We start from the raw sequence: 18,936 nt of genomic DNA, 5'->3' as shown, positions 1-18,936 counted from the left end.
AATGGTAGAAACTTCAAATATATAAGGAGTCCGAAATTTACTTTATTCACGTGCGCTTAATACGTAGATGACTGATCACTTGTCTAATTTAATATTTTCACAACCGTTCCATGCTCACATAGTGAACAAACAACGGATAAATGACTGGGATTTTTGATTGGTTCTTTCTTTAGACTTTTGATACAACAACAATCTCTCAATGGGCGCCGTGGTTTGAATTAACTTCTCTCTTCTTCCGTCAACATTGGAAAGCACCACAATCCTATTCCCATCCCAATTGACGTCACCATGACGTCATTATTGTTTTGAGAAGATATACTGTTACTTAACAAGGCTGTATTATGTGTAAGCTTTGTTTTCGGAGCCATTCTTAGTAGCATGTTTTCTTAAAATCATATAAAGAGCATTGTATCGCCAGCACTGTAAGTCGACTATTGTCAGAAAAGCAAACAACTGTTGTCTCTGTAATTTCAGTGCGCCCCTTATAGACTGACTTGTAATCACCAATTCCTGCATGCTCATGTTTTTTTTTTTTTTTTACAAGCCCTGCGGGAAAAAAAACAATGAGGGAATTCGAAACGCAAACCCACTTCATTATGGAGCAGTTGTAACGACCAAGGCAAGTGCCGCAGTGGTCTTAAGTGACGTATGGAATACCCGTAAATTGACTTGAAACAGGCGGCATGTATTTTTTGTGTTTTTAGAACTTAAAGGATTGGGGTACTTTCTTGCAAGACAATCGCAATTTCCACAGATTTACAATAACCTTACACAGTTTGAAGATAATGATATTAGAAGACCTTATTTGAAATGTTACTTGCTGAGGCTGCAGTTTTTAGAAACTTTTTTTTCAAGTGCCCATTTTTAATAATGTCCATGGGAGTATAATGACAAATATGGATGTCCAAATGTTTTGGAGTGTAACACATCGGGGAAAATTAGTCGAGTGACTGACCGTTTCTTTTATTGGATTTAGTGTCCAAAAAGTCTAAAAACCACTCGTACGGATTCCCGTGAGCAGCGGTGTGGCGTTTGAATATAAATTGAAACTGCGATTTTATTTTCTCAGAACAAATTATGTTCTGAATAAATACCCCAAAGTGACATTTATTGGTGGCTTGGATATTTAGGTGAAGCAAACTTAAGGAAACCTCGGACAGTTTACACTCCGGAAAAAATGGCAAAGTTTTAATAAATCTGTAAGTGCTTGATATGATTATTGGATTCGCTGATAATTAATGTTGCATGACTCCGTACGTTTTTAGGGAAGGGGGGGGGGAACAGTTTTGTCATGAAGGACGTTGAACCAGTGTTTCATTTTCACAAACTGCACTCTCGAACTGCACTCATTTCCAATACTGAGAGTAACCGTTTTCTCAGGTTTACTTTTATTTTTATTAACTGAGCTGGTGTCTCGGCACGTCGTGATAAAAAAGATGGTAGGAGCCCTAAGCAAAATTAACTACTATTGGTAATTGTCAGAGACTAGCCTTCACAGTGGTGTATATCAACATATGCATAAAATAACAAACCTGTGAAAATTTTAGCTCAGTCGGTCATTGAACTTGCAAATTAATAATGAAAAAAAAACACCTTGTCACACGAAGTTGTGTGCGTTTAAATGGTTGATTTCGAGACCTCAAGTTCTAAACTTGAGATCTTGAAATCAAATTCGTGGAAAATTACTTCTTTCTCGAAAACTATGGCACTTCAGAGGGAGCCGTTTCTTACAATGTTTTATACCATCAAACTCTCCCCATTACTCGTCACCAAGAAAGGTTTTATGTTAATAATTATATTGAGTAATTACCAAATAGTGTCCACTGCCTTTATTGTAATAACTTGCATCTCACCGCATGAGAACAAACCAAAAGCATAACATTGAATGTGAAAAACATTTGCTTTATCAGTATGCCCAGTGAAGTATTGAAATTACTTGTCGCTTGTAGTTAAACTACCCTGACGCGGTGAACGACTTGCGATGGCTCTGTGCCATTTTCAAAAGCCGTTGAATTTTTACAAAAATATGACTGAATACCAAAAAGGTAGCTAGCGAATAGAACAATGCTTTTGTCTGACGTGTGATGCTATGTCATGCACTATTAGCAAGCCATAAAACTGACAGTATAAGTCACTACCCATACAAACAATGCAGCAACCATACACCATCTGTGTAGGGCGTTGGTGTATTATTATACCTTTTAACATCTCGAATGAAGCGCCAAAAATGTTCGCAGCGGTTTACAAAGCAAGAACCGTAATTTGATCAAGATGAGACGTTGTTGTTGCTGCTTTCAAGCTCGGAAACGCAGTCAAAACAGCCTTCCACACAAAGATACCGTTTCTGAATCGATTATTTTTGTTATTCTGAATTTTGTTTTCATCGTTAAAAAGAGCGCTGGCTCCATGCCATTCTTCCGGACACAAACGTGTTTTTCCCCAAGGAAACAACAGGCAATGAGCAGTCAAAATGACTCCTAAGAAAATAATATGATACTCCTGTAACATTTGTGTTGCTATAGAATTACGCTTCAAATACCCTTGAATTCAATCTTTATATAAGGACTTATGATTAGCAGAAAACTTCATGTTCATACTTTTCAGCTCAGTTTGTTATCAAATGAAACTGCCATATTTGGCAAGGCACTAATTGCTTCTCTTCACACAGGAGTACAAATGGGTACATGTAAGGGTAGAGACGGTTTATGTGATTGATTAGCAACCTGTGAACCAATGTGGCTACCGGTGCAGCATACTCCCAAGGAGTTGATATGTATCAGAAAATATTAAGGCCGAATGAAAAGGGACAGTAATAGTGTAAAGCCCGGTCATACTTCCTGCAGTGCAGATGCGACACGAATTTTGACGTCATTAATTTGCATGAATAATTGCATTGTACCGACCTCCTGCAAAACATTCGCTTCGAAAAAAGCTCTGTGAAGTCAAACTCGCTTAACATTTGTAAGAAGTATGAACTGGGCTTAAAACACTTCGAAACAATGTTTCAAAGCGCCTCATAATAGTTTATTACTGTTAACATTCACCCATGGTAATACAATAATAATCCACAGAAATTCATGAGGCATAACAAAACCCCATGAGACACAATTCGTTTTTTTCATGTTCGTGCTCACCCTCAACCCTTGGTTTGTAATTCGGTCTAAAGCTCTCATGAAAGTAGGTCTTAAAAGTCACTCTAAATTCGGTAATTTTTAAAGTCGTAGGCAATGTGTAGTCATGCTTAGTTTTCCCTAGGGACTAGAAAGTACGAAATCCACATTACTGAGGTTCCCAGGTGTAGTTCCACGAGGAGCATTCAGAATTAAGTCAGCTTTAAAAAACAATGAACGAAACAATCATGATTTCAACAAGCATCGCTTATAAAACAAAACACTACTCCATGTGTCCTTTGAGAGTGGAAATATGAACCAGTCATTGCAGATTCATATTACACAGGAGTCGAAATCAACCGGAACATTTTCAATTCTGACTCTCGCAGCGAGAGGCTCTGTCTGCGGTATACCAAGAGAGTAATAAAGACACTGGACACTATTGGTAGTAACTGAAAATAATTATTAGCATAAAGAAACTTACTTGGTAATGAGCTGTTGAAAGTAATCATTTGGAGCAACGGCTCCCGCTGAAGTAATGTAGTTTTCGAGAAAGAAGTAATTTTCTTCTAATTTGATTTTGAGACCTCAGATTTAGAATTTGAGGTCTCGAAATCAAGCATCTGATAGCACACAACTTCCTGTGACACGGGTGTTTTTTCTTTCATAGTTATCTCGCAACTTCGACGACCGATTGAGCTCAAATTTTCACAGGTTTGTTATTTTATGCATATGTTGAGATACACCAAGTGAGAAGACTGGTCTTTGACAATTACCAATAGTGTCCAGTGTATTTAAATATTTATTAGCATAAAAACTTTGGTAATGAGCAATGGAGAGCTGTTTGTAAGTATAAAACATTGTGAGAAACAGCTCCCTCTGAAGTAACGTAGTTTTTGATAAAGAGTTAATTACTCGCTCAAATGATAAAATACTTCAACCATGAAGCCTTTTATAAAAGGTGTTTTTTTCTGGCATTATTCCCATGGAACCACTGACCAATTGACCGATGACAAATTGGGTCCAAATTTTCACAGGCTTGTAAATTTATGCATATGTTGGGATACACCAAGTGAGAATACTGGTCTTTGACAAGTACCAAAGGTGTTAAGCGCCTTTAAGCACAAATTTATTCTGCTTGACTCACGATTGGCCGATGCCTTTCCATTCAGCAAAAAAAATTGAGGAGGCGTTTTGTGGCTTGTCTGAGGGGGGGGGGGGCATCGGCAAATCTTTAAATTCAATAATATTGTGTGTTTGTGAGCGACGTGTACTCCAATGGGGGTCTCTTTGATTTATATTATTTACACGTTTTATTTATTAGATACTTTCCGTCTCTCGATTTATCCAAAATCATTAATTGTGTTCTTACGTACATATACCTAAGGTTTATCATGTACAACAAATAGATCGACGATTTAAACTTTAATTGGACAACTTAAATTGCAACGTGCGGAAGGTGAATGGAATGACTTGGGTCACAAGATACAGAGTATTGAAGTGACAATCATTTGGCCGTAAAGACAGGCTTCTCAATGACGAATATTGTTTCGAGGTTACATCATTACAGAATCAGGAACGTGACCGACCTATATAGCTATGCGTCTTAACCATTTAGCCACTGGACCGCCCAGCCGCCTGTCGATATACTGTATGTGGTAGGAGGAAACCTTGCTAGCTTGTGTTTATAGAAAAAAAGGAACATCAAAAGAATCCTCGATAGTCATAATTAAGCTAATGAAGCTAATGATGGTGAAATAATTTAGCTCTTCCCCCAACAAAACGCTCATTAGTAAACACAAAGGAAACTGTATTTATTCATCATTCATGATAATATTGTCGAAAACTCACACATTTAATCAGTATAATCATTGAGTCAGATAAAAGCCTTGAAAAGCTATTGTGCCCATTTTATCCTTACAAACAAATATTCGCCATAAAAATTACCGTAGCCGTTTAACGAGAGACATGTATTGTTCTCATGCGAACTTGTACTTTTATACAAATATCCAGGTTAAAATTGTGCATAAAAATTAAGCTGTGGCTATCTATTAAAATTTGAACTACGATTCCAGTAATTAACTGCAAGAATCTTGAAGTATTAGTTTTCAGCAAACTCGGGCGGTGCAGGGACTAGAGGGTTAATAACCATGCATATGCGACAAAATTGTGGCAGGTTTACGAGCAAGAGTGTTGGTTGTAGAAAGAAAAAAAACCTATGTAACAAATTTTCTATAATAATGACCAATTGGAGATATCAGGTTGGCGTAGTGGTATCTTTCCTTTTCTTCCACTTCTATGACCCCGGTTCAAATCCCACCGAGGGCACTAGGTGAATTGGGTTTTCAATCTGTACATAATTGCGTGGACTTGTCTTTGTATAATTCACGGGGGGTTACCTCCAACATCTTAAATGGAAACTTCCTTAAGTTCATTGTCTTCTCTTCATTTGGGTTACAGTGATTTTCGCTCTTCAGAGAGTCCTTGTCGTCACAACCAGAAGTAATAAATGCAATGAAACTACCAGATGCAGAAACAGCAACTGTTCGAGTCAAAACCAACATCCATACAGAAAGAATCGTACAAGATTACAAGTGAAACAATACTCTTGTACTTTTGACACATAATATCCCTAGAAGGAGAGATAAGGGCATCAGCATTCAGTTACCTTCAGAATTCTAAAAGGTTTGTTTCGTGTTTTGTTTCTGTTTCAGACGGGAGCCAAGCGACCGGCTGGTGCCCCAGCGTTCCACTCCGCTCTGTCGTACGGCAAACGAGGCGACGATGACAGCGCCGAAGTAGAGCGCCGAGCCTACCACTCGGCCCTGCCCTTCGGCAAGAGAACACCCATCGAGAAACGCGCCTACCACACAGGTCTCCCCTTCGGCAAGAGGGACGACGAAGCCGCCGAACAAGACGCCATGATGGAGAGGCGTGGCTTCAACTCGGCCCTGATGTTCGGTAAACGACTACACAGTGCTCTACCGTTCGGTAAGCGCGGCTACCACAGTGCTCTGCCGTTCGGGAAGAGATTGGATACCACTGATGAAGGAGATATCATCGAGAGAAGAGGTTACCATAGCGGGCTACCGTTCGGCAAACGCGCTACTGACGATGAAGCCGTTAATGACATACTAGACCAATTAAGAAGCGAAGAGAATTGACTTTTATAAAGAACTGTAATCCTTAAAAATCAGCTTATATACTAATCTAACAGTGCTTAGGATACGACAATATCGGTTGGTGATCAGTTTAGTTACCCTACAAAACCCTCTCTCAACTAGTCATATCAACCTTAGCGAGGACAACGCGGGTTACACAATGTTTCGCATACTTAAAAAAAGTTATTAAATATCTTACCATTAACAGTACTGCCATAGTGTTAACACTGCTTTAATTTGAGTGTAATTACTTATTTTCTAAAATGCTTCTAAAACGGCTAACTAGTACGTCACAGGACAAAACATTAAAGGTATTAGGTTAAATAAAGTTCGTAGACGTAGCAAGTTTATTTATTTCAACAGTTGGGCGAAATCTACACTAGCGAGTAACTGCTTTTAAGTTTGATATAAAAACAAAATATTCGTGTAGTCACATTTTGTTTAAGGCACTTTTAGGCAAAATCTGCTTTGGATTAAAACTCCAATATCGTACAGCTGGAATCATGGCTATGGTTAAAATGGTTGCAAGGTGTTCATAACCAACCACTAATTGGTTTCAAGCCAATAAATTCAAAAAGAGGAAGTGTTTATAATCCCTCTTTAGAGCATTTAAACACAGAGGAATGGTGTTTGTTTTCGTAGTAAAAAAACAACGAGAAAACCAACATACGCAAGTTTTTTTTTAAACATCCCAGTAAACTAAACACAGGCAATAAAGAACCCTCTTAAAAACAGAGTTTCCTGGCCTAGTCCTTGTTTCTATAAATAACAGAAGAACTGGAGTCGTGACCCGTCATAATATTTGTTTCTAACAATTGTGATTGGGTATTACCTCTGCTCCAAAACATGGTAAAAGCAAACTCTACCATGGGTGTTCAAACTCCAATAAATCCTGTCCCAAGGGATTAGAGATTTCAAACTATTATTGCCAGGTTTGGTCGGATGGAGAGTGTTCTTAGCATGTATCCTTACCTCTGGAGACAGTCTAATGTGTGAACAGTCAGACACAGCCATAAGGCATTCCCGATTGAAACACACTGTACCTAATTTTCCCATTCCAATGGGGTTTCACTTCAAATCCTATTGGCTAATTTATCATTAAAGTGCTGAGAGTGAAAAAAACACCATGGAACCAACTTCCCTTAAAGGATTTGGGAACTTTTTCAAAATGTCCATAGATTTACATTAAACTTACAGGGTTTGAAGATAATGATAGTGGAAAGCTTCCCTTCAAATCTTACTTACTGAGGTGCTGTAGTTTTTGAGAAATGAGTAAAACAATGTCCTGAAAATACTTATGTAAATGATTAAAATAATTTCCGTCTCATGAGACGAAAATTATTTTCATGTCATTGTTTTACTCATCTCCCAAAAACTACAGCACCTCAGCACGTAGTATTTACAGGGAAGCTTTCTACTATCATTATCTTCAAACTGTGTAAGTTTAGAGTAAATCTGTGGACATTGTGTTTTTTGTGCTACAAAAGTTATATAAGGAAGGTGGTCGTCATGAAAGCAAAGTTTTATCCTAATGCTGTGCTAGGTTGACCAGTAACGTTATTTGATCATAACTGTTTATCAGGTTGACCAGTTTCGTTATGGTTTCCCTTCTTGACATGGTCAGACTGTAGCCTTTTCGAGATTATGGCGGACACTATAGGAATGCATTGTTTAGTTTGGGTGTATAATACAGACAAATTTACCCAAACCTAATGTGTCGTATCGTGTCCACCATATCTCACAAAGGCTTACAGACTTATATACACCTTTATCATGGTGCAGCCATCTTCGGAATTTCTTTCTTTGATATCAATGTCACCTAACTGAGGTTGGCAGAACAAAATAGTCTGGTTCCCATTTGCAAAAGGATATTAGGATCCATTTGTGATATTCGATACAAGGAACATGACCAAGATGGAGTTAAACATGATAAAGGTCTACTGCTCAAACAGACCCCCAACACCTCGAAAACTGACCCGGTTTCCATTATACATGCTAGATTCGTAAAGGTCACCGGCATACTGCCACTCTCCAGCTCAGATATGACGGGGGATTTTTAGAGTGTAGACGGTGAGCTACTCTGTACGATCGATCCTCCATCTGCCACTTAACACGTAAAACTAACCATTACTCAAACACATTTTGGCCTGGCTACGCAAACACATTGAATCCTATCTACTTGGAAATGAATGCGTACGAAATACTCTGGAAAGTTCAAATAATTTACAGGTTTTTTCTCTAGACGCTCAGTGGGTGTGGTTAAGACGACATCATCCAAAATTTAAGTTGCTTTTAAGTCAGTTTTTCGTAGAAGCATATTGTAAATAATTATCCGCAAATTAAAAAAAATATCTATGTTTATTTCGATAATGTAGGCATTGCACCCTAATTACATGGTTTTATTTATAGATGCACCGCGCACTAAGAAAACCCTCTAAAACTTATAAGTTCGGTCAAGACGTTGGAATTATTTCCATAAGTTTAAAATAAGTCTCTTTTTATTGAGACATTTGTGCAGATTGCACATTACAGATAAAGTTATAAAACCAGAAAACATTCCAGTGAATTAAGTATAGGTTTAATAGTGTAATTAGAAATTAAATGTTTTGCTTCAATTTCAAGACAATGGAAATGTATTAATTAATAGAAGAATAGAAACAATTGAATATTTCAATTAATACATAAATAAACAAATGCTTAACTTAATTATATATTTTGTTTAGAAGCAACAACGGGCAAACGAGTCTAAACATTGGAAACAATTAGTTTATGGATGCGTACAAACTATCTATGATTTTGAAGAAAATATTAAATTTGGTTAATAAAATAAAACATTGTTATGAATGGTCTATGGTAATTTTAGCCACTGTTTTCGATTGTTTAGTTTGTGGATTTCATTTTATTTATGTTTTTCTCATTTTTATTTTATTTTGTCTTTGTTCTCAAACTGTCGCGGGGTGGTCGTGGCCGAGTAGTATAGGGCGGTAGACTCAAGATCTAAAATTTATAGAATGAGGGTTCGAATCATGGCCTGCTCAGTGGCGACACTTGTGTTCTTGAGCATAATTGCTTCTCTCCGCTCAGGAGTGCAAACGGGTACCGGTGAGAGCTTAAGAGTAACCTGCAACGGACTGGCATCCTGACCATGGAGAATACAAAATATTCGTAGTGGTTTAATTTAATGACAAGGAAACCGGATATAAACGCAGGCTTGGTGAGCTATAATGGCTCGGGACGGACATTACCTTGTTCTAATGTGTGAAAATTATGGCGAATGCACTGGTTACTGATTAAATAATTGTCTCCTAATCCAACGTTGGTATTGTTTAAATTTGTGCATGGTGTGCCGGAGAAATATGAAGAATCTCTGCTCGTCTTCTCCTGAAGACGAGCAGAATATACTGTTCGAAACGTCGAGACCAAACCGGTTCTTCTCATCAGAGCAAGCACTCACACAAGAGATTTGCTCATGGTTGTACCCGCAAAGTTTACCATTTATTTATAGTTTCTTCCTGATCAAACGTTGTTTAGTTACAGCTGAGTTTGAGAGGGGGAGACCCATGTGGTGTTGTCATGTAATTCTTGTTTCAAAATTGCTGTCATTAATTTGCCACAAAAATTACCACCAACAACTCCACACCAAAGAAATAAATTGCATAATTATTGCAATATGTTTGTGTTGGGGGTGGGAAAGAAAGTTGAAAAAACCTCAAAAACACCAAACAAAATGGAATGAGTGGATGTGTTTTTGGTTTGAAAACCAGCGCCGTTGGCCACAGTTGGCAATTAATCCAAAACGAACAGCTGTTTTTAAACTGAGAGAAATAACTGAGACATCCTCGCAATCGCCTGGGACTAAAAAATACAAAAACACGGATAGCTTTCAGGGGCAACAAGAGGCAGTTTGCGAAGTGAAAGGAAGAAGACGCTGGATAGAAAGTAAAAACAACAGCGTCTCTGTGACAGCATTAAAGTCTTACCAATCTCTGATTAGGTTCACAGTGAGATGTAAAATGACTGACGTGTGTCTGGATTGCTGGTGTTGATAACATCTTTCTCGTTCGTGGATGAATTGGTCTCAAGTCCTATATCCGCAAAGGCAAACCACTGATCCGATCGTCTGCTAGAAAAAAATTAAAAGAGACGAAATAAACGTGAAAAACAAAACAACACAATTACTGACAGCTGTGTTAGGGGGGGATAACAGATAGGTTTGTGTTTACGCCTAAAAACCTAAAGATACTTACTTAATACATTCAAGTTATATACCCTGTCAGTGACTAGGTTTTGTTTTCAAATTGGAAAGCTGGAGTTGGATTGGTTGTATAATTGCAATCTCTGGCGTCATGGCTAGATGGAAATACAGATATACTCAGAGCCTTTGGGAAATTCCAATGCTCGACTTGAGTAAAATGAGAAGAAGTGAAAATAGTTGTAAAGAAATATCCCACCCTGTTCGGTTTTTAGAGACAAGGAGCGTTTTCAAAGCAAAGAACATCCACCTCAGCATTCCATACCTCGCCGAACATTCAGACTTTATAATTTCAAGAGAAAATAAATCCCCATCGTTTTGGGAACCAATTGTTTTCGCAGGTTCGACCCCAACGCTAAGAAATAGGTCATGCTTCATGTTATTTCAGTCACAAGCTGTCTCGACTATATTATCATACACATCATCGGGTCATTTATTCCAATTTTGTTGCAGTCTTTCAAAACCGGTACGTGCTCCGCGCACCCATCATAGAGATATAATTGATAATTCGCAATTTAAATTGTTGAATGACCATAGGCTTCCAACCTCTTTTAAAGCCATTATACACTTTCGGTACAGAAAAAAAAATAAAAGTTCACAGATTTACAAATAATTAACAGGGTTCACAGAGGTAATGGTGAAAGAATTATCTTGAAATATTATTCCATGAAATGCTTTAATTTTTGAGAAAACATTAAAACAATATCAATTCTCGATAGCGAGAATTACGGATTTATTTAAAACACGTGTCATGACACGGCGAAACGTGGGGAAACAAGGGTGGGTTTTCCCGTTATTTTCTCCAGACTCCGATGACCGATTGAGCCTAAATTTTCACAGGTTTGTTATTTTATATATAAGTTGTGGTACACGAAGTGTAAGCCTTGGACAATATTGTTTACCGAAAGTGTCCAATGGCTTTAAGGGAAGCTGTACGTTTGGTAGTCACTCTTAAAAATAATGCCAATAAAAGTCATGGTTAGAAGTCGACAGCAGCGTTTTGTTAAAAGCATTTTAAGAACCTTTTACTTCGAAGTAATATGGTTTATGTAAGAAGACCAGTTGTTGTACTCCAATGTTTCCATCCGAACGCTTCGCAGATTGTGTATTTCTGCCAGGGATTATTCTTCCTATCTGGACATAATCGCTCCGGATTTTTCGCGAAATCTCTAAACCGTGACAACTCTTTGAAAACGATTTGTCAGAGGTTAGTTTCATTGTATACATCTACATTTATGAGTTGTTAAAACACTCAAACCGTTACAAATTATAAAGGGAAATTTGGTCTTTAAGTTGAGACTGAGACTCCACCAGTGAAAGAGCCATTATAGTCGAAATGAAAGGAGAAAGGCTAATTTTGGGAAATGTTGTCAACAAAAATTAACCAAGAGGCCATCGCAATCTAAATTGCTTGCAAATATTCAATTCAATTCAATTCAATTCACATTTATTTCCACAAACACATTTCCGAAAATTACAGAACTACATGCATATACATGTATATATATAAAAGACAGGAATAGAATAAACTAGCGGGAAAGCGCGTTGAGACAATGCCCAAAAATAAGCCATGTAGCTTGTAGTGGCTTGCCCTTTCATAACAATATACATAAACTATTCTACATAATTATATTATTAATGTATTCTTTAGTCAACAGCACTTATCTGCAATTGTGCATGCAGTATCCAGATTTTCTCATTATATAATCAATTCAATTCACATTTCAATTAAAGAATACATTTGTTTCCATACTCTCAGAAAATAATAACGACAGTTACATGTATTACGGAGTAAAGCAAAACGTATCATTAAGTAAATAGTGTCTGTGTGCCAAACTCCATGCTTATATTGAATGGCACAATCCCTACACCAACCTGACGTACAGTTATAGGTATCACGATTTGATATTGATTACGGTTTTAGGGTCTTTTTCATCATCCTCCACGCCTCCATAAAATACGAGAAAAAAACTTGACTCTCTATGGAGAAAGATTGGTATCGATTCCCTTAATCTGACGTGCTGTCAGCCTGCACAGACACCTTAAAGAGGCGGTGCTCCTTAAAATAGACATGATGCAATGACGTCATACAGCCGCCATTTTGTAAACTCGATGATGAAACGATGAAAAAGCAATATATATAACTCTATGTGAAAAGGCACTAAATAATTTTCGCACGGCACACAACACTTTCCAACGAACAATGCCCCTTTTAGCCTGGTCCCCTGCCCTTAACCGCATATTATATTATAGGGACAGGTATTTATTTATACTATATGTAGCATGTAAGTATACTTTCTCTGCGAATCTCCAGAACCATGTCATGTGAAATGACGCGAGGTCAAATGTGAGTATGGACGTTGGCTTAACGGAAGATATCTTGCGCAGTTAACGAGCCTCGAAGTGTGACGTCATATCTGAAAGCAACTAGTACTGAGTATACAGTGCTTAGCACACATTGGTGTATAGGTAAAACACTAACTGTCAATCTTAACTTGTGAACATTGTTTTAATTGAGTATTCATTTACACATACGTTTGATCGTGTTGTATATTTATTGGGTTAAAGGAACACGTTGCCTTGGATCGGTCGAGTTGGTCTTTGAAAAGCGTTTGTTATAAAATGCATATGGGTAGAAAGATGTTGTAAAAGTAGAATACAATGATCCACACAAACATGCCTCGAAATTGCGTGGTTTTCCTTTTACCTCGTCGACTAACACGTCGGCCATTTATGGGGGTCAAAATTTTGACTCCCATAAATGGCCGACCATGTTAGTTCGCACAGTAGAAGGAAAACCACGCAATTTCGAGGCAAACTTGTGTAGATCATTGTATTCTACTTTTAAAACATCTTTCCAACCATATGCATTTTATAAAAAACGGTTACAAACGCTTTTGTTTTGACCAACTCGTCCGATCCAAGGCAACGTGTTCCTTTAAAAGTACGTAAATAAAAATGTATAAAAATATTTATTTACTCGCTAAAAGCATAAGTTGCAGTAGAAAATATGCGTTTCTATGTGATCCAAAGATAACATAAGAGCATAAAATATACCAAGATAACCCTACAGTTTATATCTTTAGATAAATATTAATAGTAAAACTGAGATCGATACACAACACAATACCGTCCCCCATTTTACCTAATTGGCAATGCGTCTTCTTGAGATATAAAACAGTTACTTAATATCAATCACGAGAACTGGCTGGAAATAAAACCCGTTCGCGACTATGAAGAGGACGGTAAACAAAAGACCCGGCCCTGGACACTTGCACGAACCTGTAGGCGTGTTATAGACTCGCCTCGCTCGCCGGAATTTTTGTTCTACTTTTTAAGAATTTCGAATCCTTCTCCAGAATCGATAAAACGTGAATGGAATGTGATTGTTTGGCGACAACAAGCGTGCAGTTTTTTTAAATTGTGATCACAGAGAGTTTTTGTCTTTTGCTGGCAAAAACAAAACTAACAGAAGAAGCCAAGGATGCGAATTAATACATGGCCAAATTTTATAGAGCTGCTTTTATAATAGCAAAAAAATAAGCTAAGCGAAACAATACTATGCTTACAAGAACAAGGTTACCAGCCATTACCATGTCACGTGTACAATTTGTGACTGGTATACTGCTCCTTATTGCTAAGCAGATGTTTCTAAGCAGAATATTCTACTCAAGCAGCTCTTTCAAATTGGGGCCTGATCGTCGTGGGCCTTTATTGCCGGAATCAATCGAGCTCGACTATTGACCCATTTCACCTGACGTCATCATCAGAAAAATCTTGAATGCACCATATTGGTGGGCATTTTCACTGTGCGTTTTCATATAATATAACTCTATGCATAGAGTATGCTGTGCGTTATGCAGTGAAGTGCGCGTTTTAGGCGACGCGGCGTTAATACACGTAAACCAACTACATGGTAAGGGGTCAATACGGCTATGTTTATGGCTGCAACGGCTAGCGTACAGTGTTGTGCAACTTGTCTTAACAAAAAAAAATCCCTGACATCGAGATCCTCCGAGTAAACAATAATACATGACAACTTCTTCTTACTGTAAACAACACCATTTTAATGCTAGAACAGTGACGGAGTTTCCTTACGGGAAATTGGACATCTCTGAGCCTGTCAGTTACATTTCAAACACCATGGCGACTCGCAGTATCAACAACTTTGTCATTTTGAACAATATTTCTTATTGTGGAATAATATTTCGTTTAACACCCATCAAAAATATCTGAAAGGGACCTGTTTTGATTAAACAAAACCAAATTAAAGCTAGACATGTTTGGTTATTGTCAAAGACCAGATTTCACACTGGGTGTATCCCAAACCTTTGTAAATTTGGGCTCAATTGGTCATCGAAGATGCAAGAAAATTATGAATGAAAAAAACACCCTTGTTGCACAAAATATGAGTGTTTTCATATGCTTGAGAAAAACTTCATGTGAAAGACTTCTCAGATTCAAATATTTGAGAGAGAAATTACATCTCTCTGAAAAAACTACGTTACTTCGCAGGGGGTCGTTTCTACGATGGTTTATAATTATATCGACAGCTCTCCGTTACTCGTTACCAAGGATTTATGGCATATGTTTCAAGTAATATTTACCAGACATGTCCAGTGCCTTTAAAAAAAGGATTTTTTAAGTATTACACAAGAGACAGCAACTCAGTTTTTATGCTAATGTTAAAGGTTTCTTTAATGCTATTAAAATCATTAAGATTTTTTTCTAACTGACATTCCTCAAAAAAGGAAGACAACAAATGTGTGTCATTAATTTAGACTACCAACTGTTTTGAATGAAAACATGTCATGGAGTCAACGTGGGATTCGGGTGATTGAAAAGGAAAACCTTCTGTAATATTTTTTAATATAACAAAGTGTTCTCTAATCCAGAACAAAGACCCGGTATCAGCCCACTATCAAAGTATCATTTTAATATGCATTAGACCATATTTATTTTCATTTAATTTTTTTTATTTCTTAGAGTATAAATAAGTGACAAGATAAAAATAGGTGCGTAAAATATCAAGTAATAAAGTATATTGAAAACTGCGGTTAGGCCTACATTTTATTAATACCATAACAAGAAATGTCAAACGAACAAAGGGCAGATGAAGTAAGACTTGATTGATGAAAACTTTGATTTCATTTGATTTGGGACAACGGGAACCGATTATTCTTACCCAGGTAATATGGTTAATACTTCACTAATTCACAACAAAATACTTTAGGAAAGGGTACGGCCTACACCTTTGGTGTTTAAGCAAACAAATTTGTGACCATGAAATATTATTTGGTATTAAAGGAGCAGTGGGGGCTGCTGGTAATGTAAAAAGAAATTGTTAGAAACAATACCCTTTGAAGTAATACACTTTCAGAGAAAGGGGTAATCTCTTACCAATTTGAATTGAATCTCGGAAACTCTTTATGCATGAAAGGATACTGGTCTTTGACGTCGTTTAGCAATTTAATCAATTACTCCTGCGTTATAGCCATGTTGCTCTTGTTTTAGTAAGTATTATTAGATGCAGAGTCATTGCCAATCGTATACAGACCCTTAAAGGAACTGAACACGTTTGCTAATTGTCAAAGACCAGTCTTCTCATTCGGTGTATCCCAAAATATGCAACAAATAACAAGCCTGTGAACAATTATACTTGTCATTGAAGTTGCGAGAAAATTATGAGAGGAAAACACCCTAGTTGTACATAATAGTGTGCTTTCAGATAGGAATAAAAAGGCTTCTGGCCAGAAGTCTGCTATTATTTTATTCAGAAATTACCACTTTCTCAAAAACTAGGTTACTTCAGAGGGAGTCGTTTCTCACAATGTTTTATACTATCAACAGCTCCCCATTACTCGTTACCAAGTAAGGTTTTATGCTAATAATTATTTCGAGTAATTACCAAACGTGCACAGGGCCTTTAAACACCATACACGTTAACTCATCTCATGACGGCCGGCACATTTCTTTCATGTCTGTAAAAACAATATCTAGATGTCTCAGCGGACGCTTCACCCGTCCTGCTAAGATGTGTCTGCGACTATAGTTTCACTAAGCCTCATCTGATGATTGTTTATCCTGTCAACCTTAAAGTGCCAGTACAACGCTGGTAAAAACCGTATTCTTATCAATCACTGGTTGCAATAATTATACAGAGAATTTGGCATAGCGAATTATGCGTCCTTATACCATGGAGGTAGAAATATTTCTACCTCCATGCCTATACACACTAAGCACCACAGACAGACATGGCCTGTTTTTTTTTCTTCAAAAACGCACCTACTTATGACAAACTATTGAGGGCGCTTGCTATTCTGTTAACATTTGAAGATCGGGTAGCACACATTCTCAAGAAATGCATCCCTGTGAAAGACTTCTCATGTCATTTCCTTTGTCCCTGAACTCTGCCATCTTCCTATAAAGACTTTGTACACAGAATTCCTTGTGGCGCATCCCAGTCTTTAGAGTTGCACTTAATGTAGAAATGCTCATTCGTTGTCCTTATGGTTAAACGACCTTACGGATTGGGTATGTGTAGTCCTAAATATTCCCTTGTGGGATACAGTTTGAACAATTGACTCCCTTGTGGGGACCATTGTTTCATTGGTGTATAAGACCCCACAAGGGCGCTGTCATAAGCCCCCAAACATCCCTACGTGGACTTCCAACGTTATTTCCTTTGTCCCTGTACTTAACCAGCTTCCCATTAACTTCGTACACAACATTATTTGTGAAGCACTCTTTAGAAACACCCGACGGAGACAGTCCTTGGTCTACATCATGAAACGGATAATTATGAGCACTACACGGCAGATCACCACGCTTTATAACACTCGAGTTTACCAAATCAAAATTTACTGAACAGAAAAATAAAATCCTATATGAAGGACGGTTATGAAGTTGGCACTTTAAGACCACGAGGAGTGTTAATTCCCTTCCCGGTCCAGCCTTCCCGGTCCAGCCTTCACGGTCTCCCGTAGGATCAGCAGGACACATGGCAGATTTAATTGCTACAGGCAACAATCTTATTACCATAAGTACGTTTAATTAGTTTTAACAATTCTTCATCCAGTCCTTGATGTGGAGGGTTTCGTCGAGGGGGTAAGGGGGTAAACATATTGTGTGTGATTTTATTAAAGGGGTGGTGCAAAGGGGCCTTTCTCGGGAGTAAACTTGCGTTGTCTGTTGCCCTGTGTACACTTAATTTGTTTATAGTTACTACTTTGTGTGCATAAGGACCAGACTGTAATATTAGTTCCAATCCCGGTATGGATGACAACAACAGCAACATCAACAACAACAACAACAACAACAACAACAACAACAACAACAACAACAACAACAACAACAACAACAACAACAACAAAAAAAACAATCACAACAACAACAATCACAACAACAACAATCACAACAACAACAATCACAACAATAACAATCACAACAACAACAATCACAACAACAATAACAACAACAACAACAACAACAACAACAGCAGCAACAACAACAACAACAACAACAACAACAACAACAACAGCAACAACAACAACAAAACCAACAGCAGCAGCCGCAACAACACCAACAACAACAAACAGCACCACCATAAATGCCTGCATGTACACCCTATCCCGTTCTCTAAAAGCCAATAGTATATAGCATCATATCCAAACGGTTTGGCTCAGTCCTTTTGCGGCACTCTCTTCAAGTCTAGCTTCTTATTCATACCCAAAACATTCAATTATTTATTTAACAAAATCAAAAACAAAGCTGCAACATATTTACACTCGATAAATCCCCAGCTATCAAAACGAATCTTCAACACTGATTTGTCTAAAAACAACTCAGTAGATATTTTAACCAGGTAAAACGGACCGTTTGAAATCTAGCAAAAGAAAAAAAAAAAAAATACGGGAGAGGGGTGCGTCGCATACTCTGACTAAAAAGGTCACGAAACCTCGACCCTGTATATATCACGTTTTTAATAACCATTTTTCTTGATAATATAAGATGCATATTGGAACAAGCAGTTTGGCCCGTGGGCATCAGCTACTACCGAGGATTGCATGTGACATAAAACCCGTTATATTGCTCACCAAGATAAAACAAAAAGCCGATAAAATATGCCTGTGAAAATAAAACAGTTTAGGATGAGGCAGTGCCGTAAGCGAAGATGCTTAATATTGTTAAGATCCCGTTGAGGATATCATTTATAGTTTGCATGCGAGCAACGTATAGCTGGTGCTTTCTTAGTGTTTTTGGCGATTCGTGTAAAGAATGACGTTGTTTGGGTATGTGAGTGCGCCCTATAAACCGTCCAACTCTCGCGTAACAGACTACTTGCATTGGCCAACCACAACCGTTTTTTTGAGATCGCCGAATTTTTTGTTTGCGAGATGAAACGTTTCTCAAA

At 37.7% G+C, this 18,936-nt stretch overlaps 1 protein-coding gene across 1 annotated transcript in view; it reads left to right on the top strand.

Moving 5' to 3' along the window:
• The window catches only part of LOC139945564 (uncharacterized), a 49,600-nt gene extending 40,386 nt beyond the window's left edge, over positions 1 to 9,214 (top strand). Inside the window, exon 2 of the mRNA XM_071942959.1 lies at positions 5,825 to 9,214. Within this exon, the coding sequence (XP_071799060.1) occupies positions 5,825 to 6,274 (450 nt within the window). The 3' untranslated portion in view covers positions 6,275 to 9,214. The remainder of the gene's footprint in view (positions 1 to 5,824) is intronic.
• The last annotated feature ends 9,722 nt before the right edge of the window (positions 9,215 to 18,936 follow it).

The sequence above is a fragment of the Asterias amurensis genome, chromosome 12, assembly GCF_032118995.1.
Source record: "Asterias amurensis chromosome 12, ASM3211899v1".
NCBI lineage: Eukaryota > Metazoa > Echinodermata > Asteroidea > Forcipulatida > Asteriidae > Asterias > Asterias amurensis.
The sequence above is the reverse complement of the archived record's forward strand: the minus strand, read 5'-3'. Positions and strand labels throughout refer to the sequence as shown.